Below are 23,984 nucleotides of genomic sequence, written 5' to 3'. Positions count from 1 at the left end.
CGTTATGTATTATAATCCACCTTCAGCAAGGACACTCTTGCCTGCCAGATCGCCTTCGTCCTCCTTCAGCTTCCAAGCCGTGAGAACACCGTTGAAGTCGAGTCGAAGTAGCACTGATCCAAGAACGAAATTAACCCAGATCAGCGTCATTCGCCCCGCTGATCAGATTGGGTTGGTATCAGAAGACGCAAGTATACTCACGTTGTTCGATATGTCTCGACATGACAACCTCCGCTTCTAGACCCCGTTCTTCCCTCTCCAAATCTTTTTTGGTCCTCACTCCTCCCGTCTTAGCATTCATCGCGCCGAGGGTGAAACTGCTCTGACGGGACATCATCCTTGACATTTGAGCGACTCGTGTTGTGCGTGAAAAGGAAGTAGCGTTACCCCCTGCTGAGGATTTGTCGGGGTCAGAGGAAGAGGATGTAGGATTTTGAGTTTCAAGAAGTGCGCTGAAGAATTCCACGAGGAGGTCATGTAGGGTCTGACGAGCGGATGAGCACACTTCTGAATCGCCAAAATATGGGTTTGGAAATCTGACTCACCTCATTGATCTCCTTCACTGCATCCGCATGCTCTCCCACCATTTTACCGACTTCTTCCCCATCGACGCCCTCCATCAACAACTCGGGCAATACATCGCCACCCCATCGCTCTACAAGCCCCGTGAAGCGTTTACAAGTGTCCAGTATGTCCCTCGTGACCGTCGCGAGCGCAGGGTCTGAAATCAACAGTCCCTCTCGGAGGAAGGACAGATGTCGCGTGTGCATTTGTCTATGCTCATGTCATGTAAGTGACTACAATCTGAGGAAAGCTGTGATGAAGGAGACTCACCGCAGTGTCAAGAAGTCCAGAAAGTTATTCTGAGCTTTTGTAGGCGTTGGAGGTACTCTACTGGATCTGACAGTCTGACTGTCCATTCCGAACCCCGCATGACTTTCGGAGAAGGGCGAACCGGATGTTCTCTCGCCTGCCAATGAAGGGGCATATGTCGTTCCCTCTCTAGTCTGTGTATCCGTCTGTCTGACCGACCCTTTCAACGATCCTCTTGTCGATCCTCCTAGTACCGAAGCACCTGACGATACACCCTCAACCAGTTCCAGCTGTTCCAATAAGCGTCGATGTTGGACGTCAATAATGTCCGTCATGAAATGACTCTGAAGTTGATCCAGGAAGAACAGCATTGCTCGAACTGTGCCCCAAGAAGATCTCGCAAGGTTCTTCCTTGCCTTGACTTCTCCTTCTGCCGTCCCACCTTCGTTCACTCCTGTCCATTTACGTCTCTGTCTCTGAGCAGCAGACAGTGATGTCCAGCAGTCCAGTACTCGAATATGAGTATCTTGTATTGCGGTCAGATACGCGTGTATATCGGAATAAGCAGATATCGCAGGTGGTGTCATGAAGAGGTCGAGAGGCCATGTGATCGTCGTTGTGAGTGTCAAGGGAGTACCGAGTAGAGATGACGAGAACAAATCTCGAATACCATTACGCTCGTCAAACGATTTCTCGCCAATACTTCCCTTCTTTGGTGTTCTGGCGGGGACGACGGAAGGTAAGATCGCCCTCAATGGTCCATTCTCCAACTTGAATCTCAGCTTTTCCAAACCGTGATCAGTCTCGGCAGTAGTTCCAACACTTGCTCGTAGAAGTGCGAGATCCAGATCCTGCTCCCGGATGACGGAAGAAGAGGAGTGCGGGTTCGAGGTGATGAGTTTGTCTAGTCGAAGTTTGGAGATTTCGCGGATGACAGAGATGGAGTAGTCGGCTCTGCGAGCGAGGAAGAAGTTGGCACTGAGGGAGCACGACAAACATCAATTCACTCAGCTCGCAAGACCAAACAGATAACTTGAGTACTCACAACGTTTCTATAGACTCGGCTACCTGTGGTCCCGTAAGTATGTGTTTCCATAACCACCTACACCACCGTAGATCAGCACAAAACCTGTGATTGCCATAGATGACTCCGCAACTCACTCTCCTATCTCTGCTCTTGCTCGTTGAATAGCCTCATCCAATCCCCCTCCCTCATCCATTTCTGTAACACGCATAATCTCCTCCCTCAACCCATCCACCAGACTTTTTGGCAAACTCCTCTCTTCTCTCCTTAACGTTGCTGTCACTCTCCCCACATACACCACGCTTTCTCTTGTCTTCCCCTTCACGCTGGAAGGCAACATCTCTTCGTTCAGCGCATATACCCGATGTTGGGGCGATAGCGGATCAGGGCCCACATCCAACGCCAGAGAGGGTGTCGTCGGTGTAGAACGAGTCGGGGCTATGCCGTATAACAGGAACGAGACGAGATGAGTCAAGAAGAGATGTCGAAGGGCTGAAGCGATGGTTGTGTAGATTTGTTCGAGGAACGGATTACCAGTCTGTGTTTTCTCAGCAATAAGATCGAGTAGTTTTCCAGGTGTCCAATTCGATGTTGAGCTTAGCGGAGACGAAGAGGAAGGAGGGGCGGAGAGTTGGTCGACCATGGCGGAGAGAGATGCAAGAGGAGCTTGCCATCTGTCGAACTTAGCTACCAGACTCGAGAGTGGGACATATCCCTGTTGATCTTGCACCAAAACTGGGTCCAATGCCAACACTCTCGCTTCAGTCTCCACTAACAACAAATCATATCCTCCAAGTACGTCCAATAAGCTCGCCGCCAACGTCGACAGATACTGATTTGGCGAATCGTCCGCAACCGCATCGTCATTCCCGTTCCCCTTGGCCGTTTCTCGATGTTTACCTTTTCCAGAAGAACTACTCGTCAGACTTTCGACTAGTACAGCTTCCCTTCCCTTTCGATGTGTTTCCTCTGCCCATGTCTTGATCCTGCGATATCGAAATGCGAGTGAACCCAAGCTATTTAGCGAAGCTACTTCACCAGGGTGGAGGTACTCGCTCAAAGAGGGTGAGACGATGTATGTTCTCGAGGTGGATGGAGCAGGTGGAGAGGCGATAAAGAATGACGAAGGGTGACCCCCCAGCACGAGGAGAGTCTCGGCCAACATCTACACGGCGTGTCTCTGACTATTGAAAGACGGAGTAGGATGCTATGATTACAATGTACAATCAACGGACTACTGATGTTTTCAACACGTCTTAACCCGAACATCAAGTCGCGTCGTGAAGATCACGTGGCAGGGTGGCACCTCGAAGGTGTCCGATATCAGCTAGTGAAGATGAACACCTTTGATCTGCTCAATACGCAGCGAGCGCCATATCTGTCTGTCTCGAACAAGCAGACCGAGAGAAGGTGGGAAACAGTGTGATTGCAAACTCTTCACCCTGAAATCGGGTATGTGGGATGTTTCGCAGATTTTCTGTATGTCCAAGCAGTTTCCAAGGGGGCATTCAACAGACTTCAAAGAAGAAATGAAAGAGCGTCAAGAGGATGCATACAGTGCCGACTGGATCAACAAAGTAACCCCTCCATGATTACATCATATTAGAACGTGGAGGACGACGAGGTTGATCCGAACAGCCACGATAGCAACTCCGTCACTACCGATAATCTGAAAAAGACCAGCTTCAAGAGCCTGTAAATACCGTGTATAACCCAGGGAAGATATGTTTACAACACAGATGAACGAAAACGAAGAGGAAGCAAGCAAGAGTAATAAATTGGTTCTCAGATATAGTGACAAGACTGGGATCAAGCGCGAACTGCAGCCATCACCGCAGGCGCTTCCTGTAAATCAAAACGTCGTCATCATTAGCTTTCCTATCTTCTTCTCTGCCAAGTGCTGCTTATGAGACTCACCTCTGTCCACTCCCAGAACATGACACCGCCATTCCATCCTTTTGCCTGGGCTTGGTTTGCACATTGCTTCAAGAGTGAAGGGGACATGTATCTATGTGGTCGAGATCCAAAATTAGCCACTGGCGTTCTACATAGTACGTCAATACCACTCACCCATTGTCTGCCGCGCCTGTGTCGAGCGGTTTACCAATGACAATCTTGTTCAAGGGGATACCCGCTGACGAGTTGAGCTCAAAGACCGAAGTACCAGGCCAGTTGTACCCAGAATTGTTGATAAGAGTCTGTGATTCAAGACAACCCCAAGTCAGCAGAGTTCGTGAGGACATACTTGAAAGTTCAGCTCACCTCGCAGGTAACGTATTGATCATGACCTTGGTTGTAGAATTGAACATTATAGAAATCGATCGTATCTCCTACTTGCTGGTGAATAGCAGTGTACGCTCCGTCCGAGTAATCTGCCGCAGAGGTGAACCAGGGTGCAACAGGAGCGTGAGAGATGATATATGGCGATGGGAGTAGTCTTCGCAATTCACGTTGGAACTCGACGATCCAGGCGACGGCCTTTGCGTGGTTCATGGCAGACATGTCTGGTAAGATGACGATATCAGCTCTGGTACTATGCACGAAATACACGATCAACTCACCCTCGTAATCAATGTCCACACCATCAAGACCGTAATCTTTCACATACTGCGCCAAATTCTGAGCAGTTTCCACTGGATCGGCACCATTACTTGTCGGTTGGTCGGTGGATCCAAACGCAGAGACCATAAGGGCAATACCAGCCTCGTGGTAATCTTCAAGGACTTGGGCTCGGTAATCAGCGTCCCATTGAGCCCAAGCTTGGGCATCGTCAACGGCTCCCGTATCAGTCATCCAGAAGGCGAGGATGAATCGGTTATAAGCGGTGAGGTCGGAAACAGCGGGCATTTCATAGAGCCATTCTGCGGGAGCAGTAAATATCAGCAGTCATATCCTCGAGACTTGGTACTACGCCATTGACTCACCATCAGCGTAGATGACATAATGGGGCGCAGAGAAACCACCAGAAATGGGAATGATGGTCTCGTTGGTCTTGCCTGTCGGAGTGGCGGACACGGCAGACGCAGAGGCGCTCTCTGTCGACGATGCTCGATGACTGGAAAAGGTGGCACTGGCGCTGGCGTTGGCGGCAGATGAGTAGTAACCTGAAGTCGAAGTGCTGTTGGTCTGCGTGGGAGACGCAGTACTCGATACAGTTGCGGAGACTGACCAGACTTCCGGACTAGTTGATGTGCTAACGGGAAGAGCGGCGGATCGTTCAACGGTCGAAGTGGAAGTAACGCTCAAGAAGTCACCCTCGCTGTCCGTGGGTCGGATACCTACAGAGACAAATACTATCAGTATTCGTCGAACAAGTCAAGTGGAGAGATAAACTGACTAGTGCTAGCTGAGTCCGAAGCCGACTCAGAAGACGATGACTTGTGACCGTGGCCCTCATGACCTCCGTGGCCGTGATCCCAACCGCCCCAACTCCATCCAGTGGAGGTAGCAGTGGCTGTGACCGAATCAAGAGATGAAGCTTCGTCGTCGTTCCCATCGCCACCGGCCCAAAGACCCCCACCGATATATGACGTTGAAGGGGATGCAGATGCCGAAGCGGTGAGCGTTGAAGCAGCTGTGGTTGTGATGCTGATTGGATAGGCTGCACTGGTTGAGCTGAAGGACGATTCATGTCAGCCATGCTAGCTCGTACTCGGTACCGACACAAGCAGGCTGAACTAACCTTTCGCTTTCATCTTCACACCAAGGTAGGTCTGCATCATCTTCGTCGTCCCCCTCATTGACTGCTTGTCCGGCCGCGTCTCCTTCGCCATCACCGCCGTTGTCATTATCATCTTCGTTATCACAGTCACCGGCCTCATCCTTGTCATCATTATCATCTTCGTCGTCACAGTCATCGGCGTCATCCTCGTCATCATTGTGATCGGCGTCATCAGCGTCATCGCTATCATCGGCGTCATCGCCATCGTCGTTCTCAGTCGTCGGAGTCGTAATGAGAACAGCAGGAGTGGACGTCGCTGGGGTTATTGCAGTGCTTGATGGAGTAGTAGGTCCGCAAAGTTCGGCGCTTGATGTAGACGTCGTACTTTCGTTGGTGGGATTTTGTACGCTCCATGTCCAGACACATCCAGTAGAGTACAGATCGTCGCTATTTCAAGAGTCGAAACATGATCAGTCGCCAAGGTATCGTACTGACTTGAGAGTCTGGGTGGAACATGTGATCGATACTCACGAGCAAATGATGTCTTTACCAGTGCAGTTTTGGACAAAGTTCCACTGTTCATTGTAACACCCTACGAGTACCAATAGTCGCAGGTCAGCTCCCTATTCCGATTCCCACAGAGGGGTCTGGGTCTTCACTCACGTTGCAATTCCGTCCCGACGCATTTCCATGCTCCCAGCGTACAACTCTCCTCATCCCTCGTCGCCACCGCCACCGCTGTTTCATCTCCCGCTTGTCGACCAGCGACAGCCCCCCTCGCATGATGTCGTCTATGCGACGACTGGAATCTACTTCCTCCATGAGCATGCGGTCCAGCCGCTGCGTTCGTCAAAGTCATACACAGAGCGAATAATGCTAGTGTGTGGTACATCGTGTCGTGTTAGGTTCGTTGGTTTCGTTTTTCGTTGTATCTTTTCGTGATTTTCGTATCGTCTATATAGATTGAAATGTAATGGAGATAGTGAATGATGAATCAGAAGATGATACTATCGTTGTCGTTATTCGATGGACTGCTAGTCAATAGAAGGAACGTTATGCCGATGAAATAGTCTGTGGAGTCCAATCTAAATCTAAGCCTGCCAAGATTGTAGAGTACCAAGAATTGCGATGACAAGGAAGATAGAGGAAGAGTAAGATGACCAGAGTGAGGAGAGAAGGAGAGAAGGAGAGAAACGTAACAGTTGAACACAGAAGATTGAAATGGCTTCAGACGTGAAGCACGAGTGACATATAGCTGACTTTCGATCCAACATCACGTTAATCGTTTTCTCATTCATTTCGCATCTCCTAGCGTGTGCCATCATTGGAACATCAAGTTCGAGTACAGTAGATCTTCATGACATATCTTATGTTCCCTTCCTCTGTGCACAATGGATGGCACATGAACATCACCTTTTGGGCCCTGGAGCTGAGGCTGGGGCTCAGAGAGTGAAAGTCAAACCCGCATGCACGCTGGGGAGGAAAAGAAATCACGCTTGTCTTGATCTTTCTTCTGTGCCTGAGTATCCTCGAAATGTCGATCGTCCAACATTATTTTTAGGTCGTGACGCGTTGGCGTGAAAGATGCTGCGCGCGCCTTGTCGTTTTGGTCCCATGTATGGCTGACGACTGCCTATCGATTCACTACTCGAGCTGCAAACATAGACCTCATCTCCAATGCTATTGTCTGACCAAACAGTGGAAGAGGAGGAGATATTCGTCGTTCCTTGACCCGCTGGGGTGGCTATTTGACCAGTATGTGTTGGGCATCTGCACAGCTTGCTCTGTCTCGTCCCAATAAGCAGTGACATCAGACCCCGGCTCCACCTGTACGCCATGAGTGCAGCATACAAGAACAGTTAAGCTATCGCCTACTTCTCTCGTCATTTTCGAAAGAGACGCGTTTAACTTTTCTGCGGACGCGTCGTACGTACGATATGAGCAATGAAAGATGTCGAGATGTTGTGACCCTGAGACTAGGAGATGTTAAGGTTATTCGCAAATCAACGCGTCGAGGTACGATATATGAGGAGTCTGAGAGGTCTCGTCTGCTCCAGTGCCGCCTTGCTATCGACGTCTCCGAGCTATGCTTGTGGGCTCATAAGGACATGTAGTGACATCACTGGTAATATAAATTATGGTCCAAAGCTAAGCGTAAATTCACTCGATTCCAGCACGACCGAATGTCCGTCCTTGGGCTAATATCCAACATGCCTTCGACACCTTTTGCTCAACACCGCATGCCAATACCTCTCCCCCAGCCCATCTCCGCCCTCATCCCGTCATCCCTATCAGACCAAGTTGGCATTCCTGCTCTCTTCTTTACCAGTACAGGTCGGACTGTCGGCCCGAGGTTGATCTCTCCTTCTTTCCCTTCTACGTCCGATTGAACGGGAAGACGGAGGGTGTAGATCGTCTCTTGGGAATAGAGATGCGGTCTGTCTAGGTCAGATGATGCATCTCCAAGTGCGAGGGGCAAGCTCGTTTGAGCAGGGTTGAGAGTCATCAAGCTTTCACCAGAGTATATCAGCGCGAAGTCCGACTGCCATCGATATCGAGGGAGTGGCATTACAGTACTCACCTTGGCACGGTGGCGCCGAGGAACTCGCCCATACCTACCAGGCCACTGACGGAAGGCATGATCAATCCCCAAAACGCCTTTTCGATCTGTTCTCGTCCCTTGTCTAACCAGCTCCACGGATCGAGAGTGATTGCACCGGAGAAGAGCGGTGTATGAGATAGACGAGGAGGAGGATGGAATAGGTACAATACGCGAGAAGGCATCGGCGTCTCGCCATACGTCCATAGGGAAGAAGTCTCCGTCTCTGTCGCCGCGAAGCTGTCGTCGTTGTCATCTGAGACGAAGATGGGATGTTGGCTGGAAGGCTTCTATCTCATCGCAATCATTTGGGAAGATCAGCAAAGCGCATGATTGCTTGTCAAGAGCTGGTCCGCCCACCTACATACCGATCGCTTCGCTAGCTCATGTATCAACACCAACACCTCTTCCTCCTTTACCACTTCTGCCTCGAGTGCCATGTCGTCGCCATCAGCATCTCTCACCTGCGGCGCGACAACGCTCCTCAACGTCCCCCTAGCAGTCCAAAAGCTACCTTCATCTTCTGTTGCTCTAGTGGAAGTTCCGAACCATGACCCGCTCGTATTCCCATGACCCCGTATAAGCTGATGTATCACCTTCTGTTGGGCGTTCGTGAGTGTTGTAGGTGTCAATGCCGAGTGCCGGATGGTATGCAGCGACATGTCGGAGAAGGAGAGACGGGTATCGTTTGTGTCGCCGTGTGACGGGGAGCTATGTGAATCTGCTGTCTCGAGCTCTAGCAAGTCGTTTCGTGTCGTATATCTCATTATGCAACAGCAAAGACGAACTCTTATCGTCTGTATTGGATATCGAGAACGATTCCAAAGTAGACTAGCTCACAAATCCCCCTCATCGCTGTTTAACATTATCATTTGACACAGTGCATCCTGTCAGATACGCAGGTGGCGACGAAACAATCAAGCCACAGAGGCTCGAGCTCGAGAGAGGCGTTCCTCATCGTCCGCCGGTTCCATGTGCAACCCTTTCTTAGTGATGGTCTATATGTGCTCCTGACCTCCGTTTATGCATGAACCATAGACGTACATCGTGTTTATGGGTATCGGGATGCATGAGTTTGTGATAGACGTTTCAAAGATAGTAGCATGTGCAGGGTATCATTTGGATGCGATCTTACGTAATACCACTTCGCGTTGTTGCTATCGCCATGTTCAGCGTTGTCGCAACAGCTCATGTTGTCGTTCTTTCTTCGCACAACAGCGAGCTTTGACAATCGCAATCTCGCAGGCCGACCGGCCCTATCACCATCGTCCACCCGTTATAAGCGGCTATCGCTGTCTCCTGACACTCCGACCTTGATTGCGCGATATCTTCATCACGATGAATCCATACAACACCGCTTCGCAACCACCCTCCCAATACATCCCTCAACAATCTTCCACCCCTACACCAGGTCAAGGTCAACCGTCCTCTTATCCCTTCGTTGCTCCTCCTACCGCTAATGGTGTACCTCTCATCACTCCACCAGACTTGGCTATGGTCGCTCGAAATGGTTATATCCAACAACAACAAGCTCTAGCAGCTATGAGTGCGGGTGCTGGTGGTCAATTCAACGGTACACCAAATCGGAATCCTGCGACAGGGCCAGGGACACCTTCTGTGCCACCGCAATATATTGGACAGATGATGGGAATGACACCACAGATGCAGTTGGCAGTTCAGGCTCAAGCTCAAATACAAGCGCAACATATCGCACAACAACAGGCTCAAGCGCAAGGGTTGATACAGCAACAGCAACAACAGCAACAACAACATCAGCAAACGCCAGAGAGAGGGACAGTGAAGAAGAAGCGAGGTGGTGTGAGTGTTTGCGACGGAATATTTTCCCTATCCTGTCCCTATCTCCCGGCTCTGTTCCTGCAATCACTCCAGTTATCATGCTTGACAGCGGGTCGCACATCGCTGACATGCACTGGTAATGGTTTAGGGTCGACCTTCCGCTGCTCAAGTACTAGCTCGACAACAAGCCAGTATGCAACCTCCTCATTCCTCTGAACATTATATCAAATCCGCCCTTTCCTTACCTCAACAACAACAACAAGGCACACCCACACCTGCCCTGCATCATGCGCAAGCACAATCACCTCATCCCCATGCCCAAGCTCATGGACACGGACACGGACACGGACAAGGGCAGCACCATCCCCAACAGTCTGTCGGTGGGATTGTCGCTGGGATACCACAACCACATGTAGATCCGATGGAACCTTGGGCTGATGGATTGGACGAGTTGGATCCAAGGGAGATTGCAATGGGTAGATTTAGGTCGAGGCATGAGGTCTTGGGCGAGATCTTTGGTCCAGAATCGATCAGTGAGTCTACGTTTCTTCACGAAGCATTTCCTAAAAGGATAGGGAGGAGAGAAGTGCCATTGATAGAGGGAGTTTGTATGACTTATTGATGAGGCGGCGAACTGACTCAGATTGTGTTTGCCCGATGTAGAAGAGATCCCGAGCGGAGCATACGATCCATGGGAAGGACTAGGTATCGACGGTGAGACTCTCGAAGCGAAAGTGGTCAGTCAAATTTGGCCTCACTGGTCTGGGATCTCATCAAAGAAGGCGGCTAATGGCTATGACACCATCTTTAGACCGCATTGGAAGCGGAAAATGCGGAGCTGGAATCCACGCTGAACAGTAAAGTCGAGGGGTTCAAGACCAGATTACAGGATATAGATGAGGGTCGCGGTCAAGGCGTCGTCGCGTAGGGCAGGACTGACATAGGTTGTTTGAGCTCCAAGTTATTTGCGATTGCAATGATATGCATCTAAGAGCTGTACAACTGTACCCTAAAACACCTTCCTGTAAAAAGTACAACATGAGTAGGCCGACCATTGGTTTCTGAATACAATAATATTACTTGACTTCGATCGTTCTCCAGACACTCTTCCAATTCGGTGAACCCAAAAAGCTCAAGCCGCACTTCCATCTAGATCGTTGCCAAGATCGCCTCTGCCTGCCTTGCAATCTCCTCTCTTTCTCTTGCCTTTTTAGCCTGTTCATCCAACACCTTTCTTTCCTCTTCTCTCCTCTTCTCGTCTTCTTCCGCTCTCTTCTGCGCCTCGATAGCATTCGCAATACTTCTCTCCATGAGCAACGTGTCTTCCTCTCGAGCCGCTTCCGCTTCTGCTGCTTCTTGCAATGCTTGAGCTTCGGCCTCTTCCCTCGCTTGTTGTTCTTTCGCAGCGGCAAGAGCGAGCTCCATCGCCAATCGTTGAGCTTGTTGTTCTTCTGCTTCGCGAATACCTTCGCGTACGACGTGATCGATACCTCGTGCGAGGATGTCGATCTTCGGAGCGTTCAGGCAACCGAGGTTGAAACATCCTTCAGGCAGAAGATGGACATGTCGTTTCGTAGTCAACGCTTCCGCTTGCGAAGGGGGTAGCAGCGCAGTGCTATTCCACCATTAACTCATTAGCCAAGAATTACTTAGTGCAGTACACGTCTTAACTCACCAATACATCCCACTTGCTCTCTTGAGATGTAACCAAGTCCCCGGCGTCTTCAACTTGTTCGCCAACAAGTCGAACAACTTCTCCCTCACACTTCGCAGACGATCAGACATCGCTTTGATCTCCGCAAGCCTGGTCATAAGGATGTGTCAGAATTGGAATCAATTGTCAAGTGAAATGCAGCTCACCAAGCAGGATATAGCTTCTGATCAGACAAGATCTGATGTGCGACATAAGCGCCCCAAGGGGAAGGGTGGAACCACATCCCTCTTGCTACTGATCGTAATTGAGAGTCGACCCTCTCCTTGTCTTCAGCATTCGACGTGACGATGGATACGATCGCGGGACTGTCCGCGTAGAGACCCATCATCTGTATAAGTGTCAGCTTGTGTCCATACGTACCATCGTCGCGGATCTAAGCTCACAGCATCAAAGCTCTGGACCAGCACCACCGGTAATCCTTCGTGTACCATGAACCTCAATGCTTGTGCATCCCTATTGGTGTCTCCAGTTGACAATCCTTGGAATGCCATCATGACCAACGGTATGAGCTCTCGCTCCTAGAATACAGACAATCACGTCAGCTATTGAGGATCTGATATCATCGAGATGATGCTAGCTCACCTGAAGCAGTGTGGCTAACAGTCTCCACTGGTTTGTCGTAAGTTCCGCTCCACTTGGCATGCTCCCGCTGACCTGGAGGAGAACGATCGATTTAGGCGGGGCATCTTGCAAATCTTCTCTTAAGGCCTCCCAATCGACACTACCCGTCTTGAGGTCCAGAAATCGGAAAGACCGAATCTCCAGACCCGCGTCTTGTAAAGCGGTGGTATCCTCATCGGCAGTCGGACTAGGGATGTAGACCGTTTTCGTATTAGGTGTTGCTGGGAAACGGGATAAAAAGGTAGCAGCGAGTCGCAAAGCTCCAGTAAGAGACAAAGCCTGGATCGCGCTTATCTGAAGGAACAATGATGACAAATCAGCATGTGCAGGATCGAGCTTTACTCATGCCGACTTACTCTTTTATGTCGATACGGTTGACTCTCCACCCCATACGCAAATCTGATTCCAGCATCCAGGAATGGGTGATAACCCTCAATGGGTACCGCTTCCTTCGCCAAGATGTTTTCATTTCGTAGCTTGTTCTCCACATATCTAACGGTAGGAGGCACGAAGATTTTCCCGTTATCTTCGCGGAAACCAGGCAAAGAAAGGTTAATCTTCGTCGGTGTATCGTCGGACTCAAATGCTGATGTAACAGCCACGGTACTGTTACACAATTGTTGTCAGCTGATTCATTGCAGATGTGCGATAATGATAGCTCACGTTTCCTGCGATGCTGTCGGGATTGACGACCATAGTTCCAGACCTCTTCGATTTCCAGCTTCTCCTGATCCATTCCCATTCAGTGACCGTCCCATACTCGCCGCAGTAAGCTGCCAGACGGTCAGCAGTCTATTCCACTTTCAAGCCAGCCGGTATAAGATACTCACCTGCTGCAAGACGTCCAAAAGCAAGCTGGACTGCGCGTCTTGACTCATACCACCGATACCTCCGCCGGACGAGACACTCTGCGTCAGTTGGGCTAGCGCGTTGTTCGCATCCTGAGAACCAGCATTTGCCGCCCGTGTCGCATGCATGATAGTCTCCCTCGCTGCAGCTGAAGCTTGATCGGCATCCATGAGGGATCCAGATCGGAGAAGGGACTCCAGCGCTTGGACACGGAGACCGAGCTCATAGTTGATGTCTTCATCGTCTTGAACCCTGAGCGTCGAGTCAGCATGACCGGCATGTTGTCATCAGGTAAGGTGATACAAGCGGGGCTCACTTTCTTCGTTTTCGTTGAGGAAGAATGGGATGCTCCATTCGGCACATGCCTGGTACTCCTCGCTTGATACTGTGAGGCAGGGATGTCAGAACGTTCGCCTCGCAGGCCACATTACGACACTCACCATCGACTGCAAGGAATGTTTCGATCACACTGGACACGAGATCAGCTGATGAACCTCTCAGCAAGATGAATCGGTAGGCTCACATGTTCTGAGAGGAGCGAAGCGGAACTCGAAAGTCAGTATGGGAAACCTCGTTGGAAGTTAACATGAAGGCATACGTACGTTTCTGCGGGACAATATCAGCGCAAGATCAGGAAATAGAGAGGAGCAGGAAGTACTCACTCTCCTATGACATTCTATAATTGTTATACAAAATCACAAGCGTACATCGTCAGCTTCCATTCGATATCGTTGAAACATCGAACATAGCTGCAGGTAGCGCCCGACGCTCACCGGTACAGCTCCTAAAAGTAATGTCAGCTTAGCTCCAAGATTGTACCACTGCAACCGACTCACAGAGTGGTCCTATTTCTTCTTCTCTTCCCCTTACCTGTCTCGCTCCCCGCTTTGCCTTCGTCATACTCATCATCGTCGCCCTTCCTTCTCAATTCCTCTTCCTCATCTTCTTGATCACCCCCTTCTTCTTCTTCTCGAATTTCCCTATCTCTAGATTTTTCTCTTTCCCCTTCTCCGCTTTTCTCCCCATCTTTATCTTTTTCCCCTTCTTTGTCTTTGTCCTTATCGCCTTCACTCTCCTCTTTATCTGTTTCCTTATCCTTATCCCTCGCATGACTGAGATTATTGACAAACTCCTGGACTTGTTCTCTTGTCAAAGGTCCATCTCTCTTCGGCGAACCAATCTCCAACCCTTCATCCTCCTTCCTCTCTCCCGACGTCGTTTGTTGCCCATCGACAAGATCTTCAGTCTGTTCCCTCTGATCATGTTCACGTCCATCTTGATCGTGGTCTTGACCTGATTGATCCTCATCTTCATCATCGTCTCCTACGATACGTGATAGCGCGGCGAGGTTCGCAAGTGTTGCAGGGTCGAAACCTTCTTCGTCATCATCGTCGTTGGTGCTCATGATGTGATCTTGATCTTGTTCGTGCTCTTGCTCTTCAACGAGAGGTTGTTGCTCGGTGGTCTCCTGTGGAATATCGAGCTCTGGTTGCTGACTGGTTTGATCCCTATCGTGATTCTGACTAGAAACCTCATCTGAACGATCTTCTCTTACACCTTCATCCACTTCACCACCGGTGACTGCGACCACCCCTTCTTCCGAGCTCTGTTGTTCTCCTTGCACTCCATCCGCGACCTGCGTCAGCGTCTGCGCCGGCATTGCATTTCCTGCATCCTCCTTTGCATCAAGGTCCAGGACATTCAAACTTGTCGATCCCTCTGCATTGCCATCGTCGTTTTCTGATGGTTGTGACGGGTTCTCCTCCTCTTCCCCCGACGCGAGGGGAGGTGGGTGGACCGTCTTTTCACCCAAATCGGAAGTATCGCTCATATCGTTATCTCCGACAAGTCGCACCCTTCCCTTGTAATTGGTATCGTTGTAAAGCGCGTTGTTCGAGGAGGCGAGGATGGACAGGGAGAGAGGGACGTGGAATAGGTGGTCTGTCGATGAGGAGGTCTGAAGATTGTTTGAATAGGGATATAGCGGGGCAAGCTGTTGTTGACGCTCATCAAGACGATTTTTGCAGTGTGCGGCGGCCTCAGGGTCCAGCAATTAAATGGAGGGATAAAATACATTGCTAATGTCCTTCTTGTGCTGCAGCTGGGTGGCAGCTGGGAAGAGATAGCGGAATGCGTATATGCATGCATGATGGAAGCTTGACAATGACCTAACCTAAACGTGCTCCGAGAATAACCACTTATATAACAACGATATGACAACGAAGATAGTGCTCTGATTACAACTCCTTGAGAACCTTCTCCACAGTGCTCACCAAGATCTCCGCATGTTTCTGACCAAACGTCAACATCGGTCTCAATCTCACCGCCTGTTCGCCACATCCTCCAATCTGAATACCGTGCAACCTCATCTTGCCCAAGAATTGATCCCTCATCTGTGGTGAAGCCATGTCCCATGCGAGATAGGTACCTTCTCCTTGACCTCGGAAGTTCATAACTTTGCCAGAGGCAACGGGTGAGGAGAAGAGAGACTCGAAAGATGATGAGAGGAAAGCGCCGATTTGGGAAGTGTGAGACACGAGATCGTTCTCTTTGATGAGCTTGAGCATCTCTCGCGCTTGAAGCGTTCGGATGGGGTCTCCCTAAGCAAACAACGAAAAACATAGAGAGGCATTAGTCTCCTTTACAGCTTCTTGTCACGCCACACAACGCCACTCACCATCCAAGTGTTGTAGTTCCTGTACGGAGCGTTCGGTCTCGTCTCCTTCTTGTGGTACACACCCGCCGCCTGCATCTTCTTCGAGAAAGTGACGAAATCAGGTTCTTCACCCTCCTTCAACCCCCATTTCTCGTGAGCCCAGAAAGTACCAGTCGCACCGACACCAGTTTGCACTTCATCAACGATGAAGAAGGCGTCGTGTTTCTTGGCGATGAGTCTCAGCGATCGGAAGAATGAGTTGGAAGCGTGCTTGTCACCTCCTTCAGAGAGGATGGGTTCGATGATTACGGCTGCAACAGGTCGAGTGGTCTTGCTATGTATCGATGATATGACATCAGCCCTATTCTACGTCGTGAGCTCAACATCTCACTCACCCTTCAATCAGGATCTTCTCGTACTCCTCCAAACATCTCTTCTCCTCCGCCTCGTTCTCAGCAACGTGCTCTGAAAGAGGGTATTTGAGTTCGGGGAAAGGTGCACAAGGCCAGTCGAAGGCAGGGATATCGACCTGCGAGTTGTCCAATACTGCTCAGCACGATTCCAAGTTGTCATATTCAGATCGCAGACTTACCTTGTGGATGGCTTTGCTCCTGGTAGCACTCAAACTACCGAACAAACGACCATGGAAACCCGACTTGAACGAGAGGACCGACAATTGCGGACTTCCAGGGGAGTGGTTGAGCATACACGAGTCTGCAATCGCTTCAGCTGCTGACTACTAGCTTTTATCGTGGCAGGATATTTATGCTCACCCATCTCTTCCTTGGTGAATGCAACATCAGGACTACCTCGTTCTCTTTGTCTGTAAGCCATGAAAGAGCACTTGAAAGCAGTCTCTGCGAAGACAGAAAGCGTCAGTTCCGTCCTGTATTCCAGCGCGAAATCATTTAGGCCCACCATTGGCACTGCTTCCACAAAGTGTGGTGACCAGCTGATCCAAGCCTTTCGGTGCAACCGTCAACAAGCCTGTCTTGAGCCAGGACGCCCACTGGACAGGGGGGAAAGATCCAAGCGCAGGTCGGTTCATGGCGGCCTTGACGAACTCGTCCTGCAAGCATGTTGGTCAGCGTCGGTGTAATAGAGTGAAACAGTGTTGAGAGAAGACGATGCATGGGGAGGAATAGCCAGAAGACTCGCAGAGATAGGTGAAGGCGCTGGTGGAATGTGAAGATAAGACTGATAAAACGATCAGACACTCACAGATCGAGCGAGGTCAAGGAGAGCAGGGACATTGTATCCCAATGCGATGGAAGAGATCTGGGCGAAGACATCCAGCAAAACATTCCCATCCGCATCGACAAGGTAGTTTCCTATGTCAACGACGAATCAGCTCTCTTGCCCTTAAGTGATTGAGCAGAAAGACAGACACATAGGACTGAGCCCACCTTTGGAAAGCTCATAGTTGGGGACTACGACGTGAGTTCTCGGATCTTGTATCGCATTGATTTCTGCCGACTACGGTCCAAATCCACGGGTCAGTGTTCACTTCTATAATGAAGAGGATGTGGATCTGTACCCACCGCTGCGATGCCCTTTGGACCAGGGATCTTCGCAGTCACGACTGAAGGACCAGCAGGTTCGTCAGGTATGAGATCGAGAGTAGAGAAAGCTCTGGAGGTGGTGGCGGTCATAGTGCGTGGTTGGCGAAAGGTGCGCAAGACGCGAATAGTAGATCTAGACAACATGATGGGCGTGGGTGACTATGGGAATATATGCAGTATGCGTGAGAGAGGGGTGAGGGGGATTGGAAGACTTCTTCCGATGCAGACGGATGGAGATTGAGCTTCTTGCTAGATGGTCCTTTGATATATTTGACTACGTGAAGACGATATCTACTCTTCCAAGTCACGAAGCATGAAACAACATCGCATCTCTCGACCAGGGTAAACTAAACCACCTCGAGAGATGATCCGACCGATGGGTCAATGCCATAATTAACCGAGTTTTCTCGGCTGTCTCGCACGGATCGCTTAAACGCACGTTGATTGGGTCATAGCGCTTATCATGCACGTACTAGTCTCAGTGCCTCCCTTGCACACAACAACACACACGCTGATCCCTCGGACACGGCCGTACATCTATCTATACACCGAGGTCGGGAGGGGAGGGACGAACAAGACAAGTAAGATACATATAATCGGATTGCAGTATCTATATCCAAGAGAGTTCCATACACATACACACGCCACGTTGTATATCCCTCTCTAACCCGTCTACCAGTAAACATCGTCTCATATTCCTTATCCACTTACTGCACCATGGCCATCACACCCACAAAACCCAGCTGGACCGAAGTTGCCGCTGCCAAAGTCGCAGCGCGAGATGCTCTCATCCCTTCAGAATGGCGAATCCCCCCTACCGAAGCTATCAACGTCATTGATGTCCCTAAAACATGCGGGGTCCTGACGCCTGTCGAGATTGACATTACGGAGACTGAAGCGCCTGTGTTGGTGGAGAAGATGGTGAAAGGGGAGTTGAAAAGTTACGACGTGACCTTGGCGTTCTGTAAGAGAGCAGCAATAGCTTGTCAGCTTGTGAGTCATTGATCGTACAGGCATGGTGTCTTTCGTCACTCCCGGGCTACCACTTGATCCTCACCCGGACATTGTACTGTCCCAATCCACTTGACAAACGTATCCAGGTTGTTGAGTGCTAATACCATCAACTCTGTCAGACCAACTGTCTCACTGAGATATTTTTCGACGAAGCTCTCAAGATTGCAAAACAGATCGATGAACAATATGCTCAGACCAAGACTCCCCTCGGACCATTACACGGTCTCCCCGTCTCGCTCAAAGACAACTTCAACGTAGAGGGTGTTGACACGACAGTAGGATTCATCGCTTGGGCGAATGACCCCGCACCCAAGGAGAAAGAGAGTGAGATGACCAAGATCATGAGGGAGTGCGGAGCGGTGTTGTTCTGTAAAACGTGAGTCGACGATGGCGACGCTTGATGGTAAAGCAAGATGATGCTTAGGATCAGGTTGCTGACTCAGATCATAGAAACGTGCCCACCGCTATGATGATTGCAGAGTCTTATAACAACGTATGGGGATACACCACCAACCCTTACAACCGACAATTGTCCTCGGGTGGATCTTCAGGTGGTGAAGGTGCCCTTCTAGCCTTGAAGGGTGAGTCGGAGTGTCGCCTGGAGCCTTTGGTATATGCTGACGATACACGCAGGTTCACCTCTTGGTGTTGGTACTGATATTGGTGGTTCTATCCGTGTGTATATTTCGTGCTCATCTGAATCAATTGCTCAGTCTGACATACCTCACAGGTATCCCCGCCTCGTTCTGTGGTCTCTACTCCCTTAAGCCCTCATTTGGCAGATTCGCTACGTACGGTGCACGATCCGGTCTCCCCGGTCAAGAAGCCATTCGTTCCATTAACGGTCCCATGTCGACCAGTCTTGCGGCTGTCGAGCTTTGGTCAAAAGCCGTGGTCGATAAGGAACCTTGGAAATATGATCCCAACATGATCCCTATTCCTTGGAGAGATGTCACTATTCCAGAAAAGCTTTGTTTCGGTGAGTGACCCCTGTATGAATTCGTTTGAATATGTCGACTGACGAAGTGCACAGGATTGATCTTGGACAACGGTATTGTCAAGCCTACACCACCTGTCACTCGAGCTTTGCTAGAGACGAAAGCTGCTCTCGAGGCTGCTGGTCACAAGGTCGTTGAGTGGTCACCGTGAGTAGACAACCTTTGCTCCCAATCTGAAAAGATTTCTAACTCTCTTACGCAGATACAAGCCAGAAGAAGCACAATCACTTGTCACTCGATTCTTCACGGGCGATGGAGGTGTCAAGATCGCTCAGTACATTGCTGACGGCGAAGAGCCATATCCCGAAGGCTTAAAAGGTTACAAAGAGCGACATGACAGTCTTAAAAGCAACCCTCCCGTTGTCGGAGCGCTTTGGGATATCCAAGCGGACCGAACCTCGTACTGCAAGAAGGGATTGGAACACTGGTTGAAGAGTAAGGATGTGACTGGTACAGGAAGACCGTTCGACGCTGTCATCAGTCCTGTTACTCAACATGCCGCTTGTCCCAAGTGAGTTTGCAGCTCGTGTCCTAAGTTTTGAGAGGCGATACTGATGTAATGTGTATTGCAACCTCAGGATGGCATACAATGACCATGTCGCTTATACTTCCATCTGGAATATCATGGACTACTCCGCCACAACGTTCCCAGTCAGTCAAGTCGACCCCAAAAAGGATAAGGATAACAAATCAGCTTATGAAGCGCGAAACGAGGTCGAGAAGAAGATCTGGGACAGATGTACGTGGCGCTACCCTCTTGAGCTATGTCAACATGAGAAGGACGCCAGCTGACCTCGATTATCCTTATCACAGACGACGCAGAAGAAGCTGTTGGTGCTCCCGTATCTTTGCAGCTTATCTGCCAGAGACTCGAAGAAGAGAAGGCGTTGAAATTGACAGGAGTTGTGGCAAAAGCGATCAAAGCGGCTCAGTAGTAGGCGAAAATATTCATAGTTCAGGATGGACAACGGATATATATATATATATATACAGTAGATGGGTTATTATGATGATATTTGTGCATAAGGGCAGCATGCAGTTTCCTATATAGCTACATGCAATGCGGCCTACTCTGCTTGAGTACTATAAGCAGATATATCCCACTTAAGCAGCTGCCTGTCGACCAGCCACGTAGCCGCCTCTGGTCTAGGATAAATGCGATACTACAACACGCTTTCCGGCCTACCAAACCAAAGTACTGAGATGAAGATGGTCCTGGAGACAACCCCACTGTTCTCGTTCTGAAGTCCCGATCGTACGAGTCCACTGCAATTCAATGATGAAGCCGGTCCCTTGTCGACCAAGATTCTGCCAAGTAGCCACAAATCCTCTCGACGATTTGTTCCCTTCTGAACCTTTCAGTTTCTACAAATACCATAGATAACGCAAACAGGATCTACCAATCAGAATCCAGTCTCCGAACAACTCACTACGACTCACCGCCGCTTACCTTTTCGGACTTCGCCAAAAGCTCATGTGAGCTATATCTATTACTTCGGCTATGTACCGCGCAGCAAGACTAGACTCGACTCCGAAGATCAAGGATACTCGTATGATAGGATACTGGCGTATGCAACTCACCGATATGTAGACCGACCAAAGAGACCGCATGATTCACACACGGCCACGTACTTGGACAAGGGGAAGATGAGTTAGGAGTAGTTGTGCCTGGACTACCGTACGAGTAACTTACCGCCAAAGTGAATCCAGGGTATTAGATAAGCAAAAGTTCCAATCCGCTCCCTTCCTCTCTTCTACTTGATCGTGTCCATCTTACTTTCCTCTCCTCTTTCCCCCCAATCCCTACGCTATCTATCTCACTTCGTCTATTCCTACGAAGCTCGCCTAAATGAGAAGGAAAGGAAATAGTAAAGCCGAGGTATAGAGTTCATATCGCACCTAAGAGAAGGTCGACTCTCATTCCGAGCGAGTATACGGGAACACGACGTCACACACTCACGGAATCTGCGATACCGGACTAGCTACTGTAGCTCAGAGATAAGCAAAGTCGCGCAACAACTTATAGGTGCTCGACTTCTGTTGACGGGACGAGAAACGTTCACTTCATCACTCCACATTTGAATTAGTGGACGGTATACAACAAGCCCCTGCTCTCACAACCACTTCTGTACTGTAAGATCGGACGTACAACATGGGCAAACTACAAATCCGACTCGAGACCATGTTCTGGGGAAGACCTCCAACCGATCCGAAAGAGAGGAGGTTATTGATAAAGTTGGATCTGGTCATCTTGTCTTATGTCTGCTTGTCTTGTGAGTAGTGACCGCAGCGACAATTCATACCCATGCTGACATGCGTTCCGACTAGATTTCTGCAATTGTAGGTTATAGTACATGCTCTATATGAGACCGGAGACTGAACGCTGAATGTGCTGGATAGATCTGGATAGAGCGAATCTTGCCAATGCAGTAAGTCTTTGCCTTCCGTGAGGTGTATTGCGAACGGCGCTGACAAATCCCTGCTAGTACACAACTGGTATGAAGGAGGACGTCGGGTGTGAGTTTTCGAGCACCGTACTCACCCGGTACCAGCAAAATTCTCGGCTGACCGAGATCTCTCATGGCCTTCAGTCAAGGGAAACGATTACACCTACGCCAACTCGATGTTCACAGCCGGATACATTATTGGACAATGGCCCTCTGCCCTCATACTTTCTTCGGGAAGAATTTCGCCTCGATTCTGGTTCCCATTCTGTATGGTTGCGTGGGGTCTGTGTACTCTTGGTCTCACTTGTAGGTTCGCCTCGAGAATCGCATTCCTGTCACGCTTGGAAGGCTGACGGGAAATGATGTTCAGGGGTCACGACTCCTCATCAGGTCTGGGGTATTCGATTCGTTCAAGCTTTGTTCGAAGCTTCTACCTTTGCCGGTACTCATGTGAGTGGATCCCGTCTCGCTGTTGCTGTCTGTGCTCACTACTTCAACATCAATAGTATATCCTCGGATCTTGGTACAAGGATCACGAGCTCGGCAAACGTAGTGCAGTTGTGAGTTGCATAACCTCTTCCTTGCCCGCTTACGCTAACAATCAACCTACGTCAGTTCGCGACTGCCGCTCAAGTCGGTACTCTCTTCTCTGGTGTTATGCAAGGTGCTATCGTTACCAATCTCGATGGGCATGCGGGCTACAAGGGATGGCAATACCTCTTCATCATCGACTTTGCCATCACTATCCCTATCGCTATTTACGGCTTCATCATGTTCCCTGGTTCTCCCCATACGACCAAAGCTTGTGAGTTTCTTTCGTCTCCAGATCTGTCGCTTCACTCTTCCTATAGACTCAGCTTGTCTCTTTATCAGCTTCGTGTACTGTACAATGGAGACTGACTGTATATTCCTATCGTTGCAGTCTGGCTCACCGAAGAGGAACGACAAATGTGTCTCGCTCGTCTCCCCCACGCCGAACATCAACCGATGACCTTTGCTTCCCTCGGTCGATCAGTCAAGAAGCTCGTCAGCTCTTGGAGATGGTATCTCTTCACTTCGTTGTTCATGGTCTCGGCGACCTCATTCGAGAAGGTCGGCGTGTACACGGAGTTCAACTTGTGGTTGAAATCTGCAGGATACACTAAGCAACAGAGTGAGTCATCTCGTCTCAGATCCGTGATCGAGTGAAGATCCTCCCACTTTGCGGGGGCTCATCCGCATTGCATCTACGTGTGCATCTTTACTAACGAATGCGGTACACTTATAGTCTCATACTACCCATCTATATTCACTGCAACAGCTATCGTGTCCACTTACGCGCTCACCGTCATCTCTGACGCCACACGCAACCGATTCATCGTCAACCCTATCATGTTCGTGGCGGTGTTCATTTCATCTGTGATGCTTCTCAATTGGAACAATCTCACACATGGTGCCCACTGGTTCGCATACATCATTGGAGGTTTCGGATACGCCGGTCAAGCGAGTAACGTGAGTGGGTCCGTCTTTGTCACGCAATGACTCATGCTGATCAGGTGTTTGCGATATAGTTTGCATGGGCGAACGAGTTATGTAGAGATGACGATGTCCTTCGATCCCTCACCCTCTTCTCGATGAACTGTAAGCGACCTTGTATCCGTTGAATGTAAACCAAGCACAGAAAGCTAACATGCTACGTATATCTCGTTTGTAGTGTTCTCAAACATCTGGAATTTATGGTACCAGATCGTTGCATGGCCCGTTGTGGAAGCTCCACGATTCCGAAATGGACAAATAGCGACCTTGATAACCGGTGCCGCATCCGTGAGTGGAACGTCTTCCCTTCCACTCATTCTAACATAGTGTTATATTGACTTGTATGACGGTTGATAGGTTTTCATCGCTGTTGCTATCGTCTATTGTTCTCGAAAGTGGCCTGCTGCCTTGCCTGCTTCCGAGACCGAAGATGATAAGGATTATCCTCATCAGCACGAGGGCAGGATGACAGATTTCGTAGAGAGTGATGATGGCGAGAAGGTGTTGGATGGAGGGGCGATTCACTCTGTACAGCGAGTGTGAGGGCACTATATCAATGGATGTGCTAGAGTCGTCCCCCTGGATTTTAAGCTTTGGCGATGGGTGGATCCGAATGACAGTCATAGTTGTCGAGTAGCGAGCGGGAGACGGCACCGATGTTAGATATATTGTATGGTTTTTTTTCCCACAGATTCAACAAATAGAAGTAGAGAT

At 49.7% G+C, this 23,984-nt stretch overlaps 8 protein-coding genes across 8 annotated transcripts; 3 read left to right on the top strand and 5 right to left on the bottom strand.

Annotated features, from left to right (window-relative positions):
- Positions 1-9: 9 nt before the first annotated feature.
- CI109_104639 (uncharacterized protein) lies at positions 10-3,002 on the bottom strand (the record flags this gene model as incomplete). The annotated part of the gene is made up of 6 exons (XM_032005949.1): positions 10-113; positions 202-484; positions 546-774; positions 835-1,791; positions 1,859-1,915; positions 1,975-3,002. 6 exons carry the CDS (start codon positions 3,000-3,002, stop codon positions 10-12), a joined length of 2,658 nt encoding a protein of 885 aa, XP_031859733.1.
- Positions 3,003-3,646: 644 nt separating this feature from the next.
- Positions 3,647-6,390, bottom strand: CI109_104638 (uncharacterized protein; the record flags this gene model as incomplete). Its single annotated transcript, XM_032005948.1, has 10 exons — positions 3,647-3,682; positions 3,755-3,845; positions 3,908-4,035; positions 4,100-4,341; positions 4,399-4,698; positions 4,762-5,115; positions 5,175-5,452; positions 5,520-5,945; positions 6,030-6,090; positions 6,162-6,390. The coding sequence occupies 10 exons, from the start codon at positions 6,388-6,390 to the stop codon at positions 3,647-3,649; spliced, it is 2,145 nt and encodes a 714-aa protein (XP_031859732.1).
- A 1,338-nt stretch (positions 6,391-7,728) lies between these two features.
- On the bottom strand, positions 7,729-8,864 carry CI109_104637 (uncharacterized protein; the record flags this gene model as incomplete). The annotated part of the gene is made up of 3 exons (XM_032005947.2): positions 7,729-8,008; positions 8,080-8,387; positions 8,466-8,864. 3 exons carry the CDS (start codon positions 8,862-8,864, stop codon positions 7,729-7,731), a joined length of 987 nt encoding a protein of 328 aa, XP_031859731.2.
- Positions 8,865-9,435: 571 nt separating this feature from the next.
- CI109_104636 (uncharacterized protein) lies at positions 9,436-10,822 on the top strand (the record flags this gene model as incomplete). The annotated part of the gene is made up of 4 exons (XM_032005946.1): positions 9,436-9,915; positions 10,043-10,427; positions 10,558-10,631; positions 10,706-10,822. 4 exons carry the CDS (start codon positions 9,436-9,438, stop codon positions 10,820-10,822), a joined length of 1,056 nt encoding a protein of 351 aa, XP_031859730.1.
- Positions 10,823-11,043: 221 nt separating this feature from the next.
- On the bottom strand, positions 11,044-14,909 carry CI109_104635 (uncharacterized protein; the record flags this gene model as incomplete). Its single annotated transcript, XM_065967529.1, has 14 exons — positions 11,044-11,509; positions 11,570-11,698; positions 11,755-11,936; positions 11,992-12,126; positions 12,191-12,523; positions 12,586-12,835; positions 12,893-13,002; positions 13,060-13,330; positions 13,395-13,463; positions 13,519-13,524; positions 13,602-13,684; positions 13,741-13,754; positions 13,852-13,862; positions 13,915-14,909. 14 exons carry the CDS (start codon positions 14,907-14,909, stop codon positions 11,044-11,046), a joined length of 3,054 nt encoding a protein of 1,017 aa, XP_065823601.1.
- A 406-nt stretch (positions 14,910-15,315) lies between these two features.
- On the bottom strand, positions 15,316-17,440 carry CI109_104634 (4-aminobutyrate aminotransferase; the record flags this gene model as incomplete). The annotated part of the gene is made up of 9 exons (XM_032005944.2): positions 15,316-15,678; positions 15,756-16,068; positions 16,130-16,263; positions 16,327-16,448; positions 16,508-16,591; positions 16,653-16,803; positions 16,956-17,065; positions 17,141-17,210; positions 17,276-17,440. The coding sequence occupies 9 exons, from the start codon at positions 17,438-17,440 to the stop codon at positions 15,316-15,318; spliced, it is 1,512 nt and encodes a 503-aa protein (XP_031859728.2).
- Positions 17,441-18,013: 573 nt separating this feature from the next.
- Positions 18,014-20,243, top strand: CI109_104633 (uncharacterized protein; the record flags this gene model as incomplete). The annotated part of the gene is made up of 9 exons (XM_032005943.1): positions 18,014-18,289; positions 18,430-18,686; positions 18,761-18,891; positions 18,944-18,985; positions 19,041-19,289; positions 19,344-19,455; positions 19,511-19,819; positions 19,887-20,047; positions 20,122-20,243. 9 exons carry the CDS (start codon positions 18,014-18,016, stop codon positions 20,241-20,243), a joined length of 1,659 nt encoding a protein of 552 aa, XP_031859727.1.
- A 1,217-nt stretch (positions 20,244-21,460) lies between these two features.
- CI109_104632 (uncharacterized protein) lies at positions 21,461-23,813 on the top strand (the record flags this gene model as incomplete). The annotated part of the gene is made up of 13 exons (XM_032005942.1): positions 21,461-21,581; positions 21,637-21,648; positions 21,709-21,737; positions 21,795-21,825; positions 21,900-22,061; positions 22,126-22,205; positions 22,262-22,315; positions 22,371-22,560; positions 22,678-22,908; positions 23,023-23,246; positions 23,306-23,375; positions 23,449-23,558; positions 23,628-23,813. 13 exons carry the CDS (start codon positions 21,461-21,463, stop codon positions 23,811-23,813), a joined length of 1,500 nt encoding a protein of 499 aa, XP_031859726.1.
- Between the last annotated feature and the right edge of the window lie 171 nt (positions 23,814-23,984).

Source organism: Kwoniella shandongensis, chromosome 8, assembly GCF_008629635.2.
Source record: "Kwoniella shandongensis chromosome 8, complete sequence".
NCBI classification, from domain to species: Eukaryota; Fungi; Basidiomycota; class Tremellomycetes; order Tremellales; family Cryptococcaceae; genus Kwoniella; species Kwoniella shandongensis.
The sequence above is the reverse complement of the archived record's forward strand: the minus strand, read 5'-3'. Positions and strand labels throughout refer to the sequence as shown.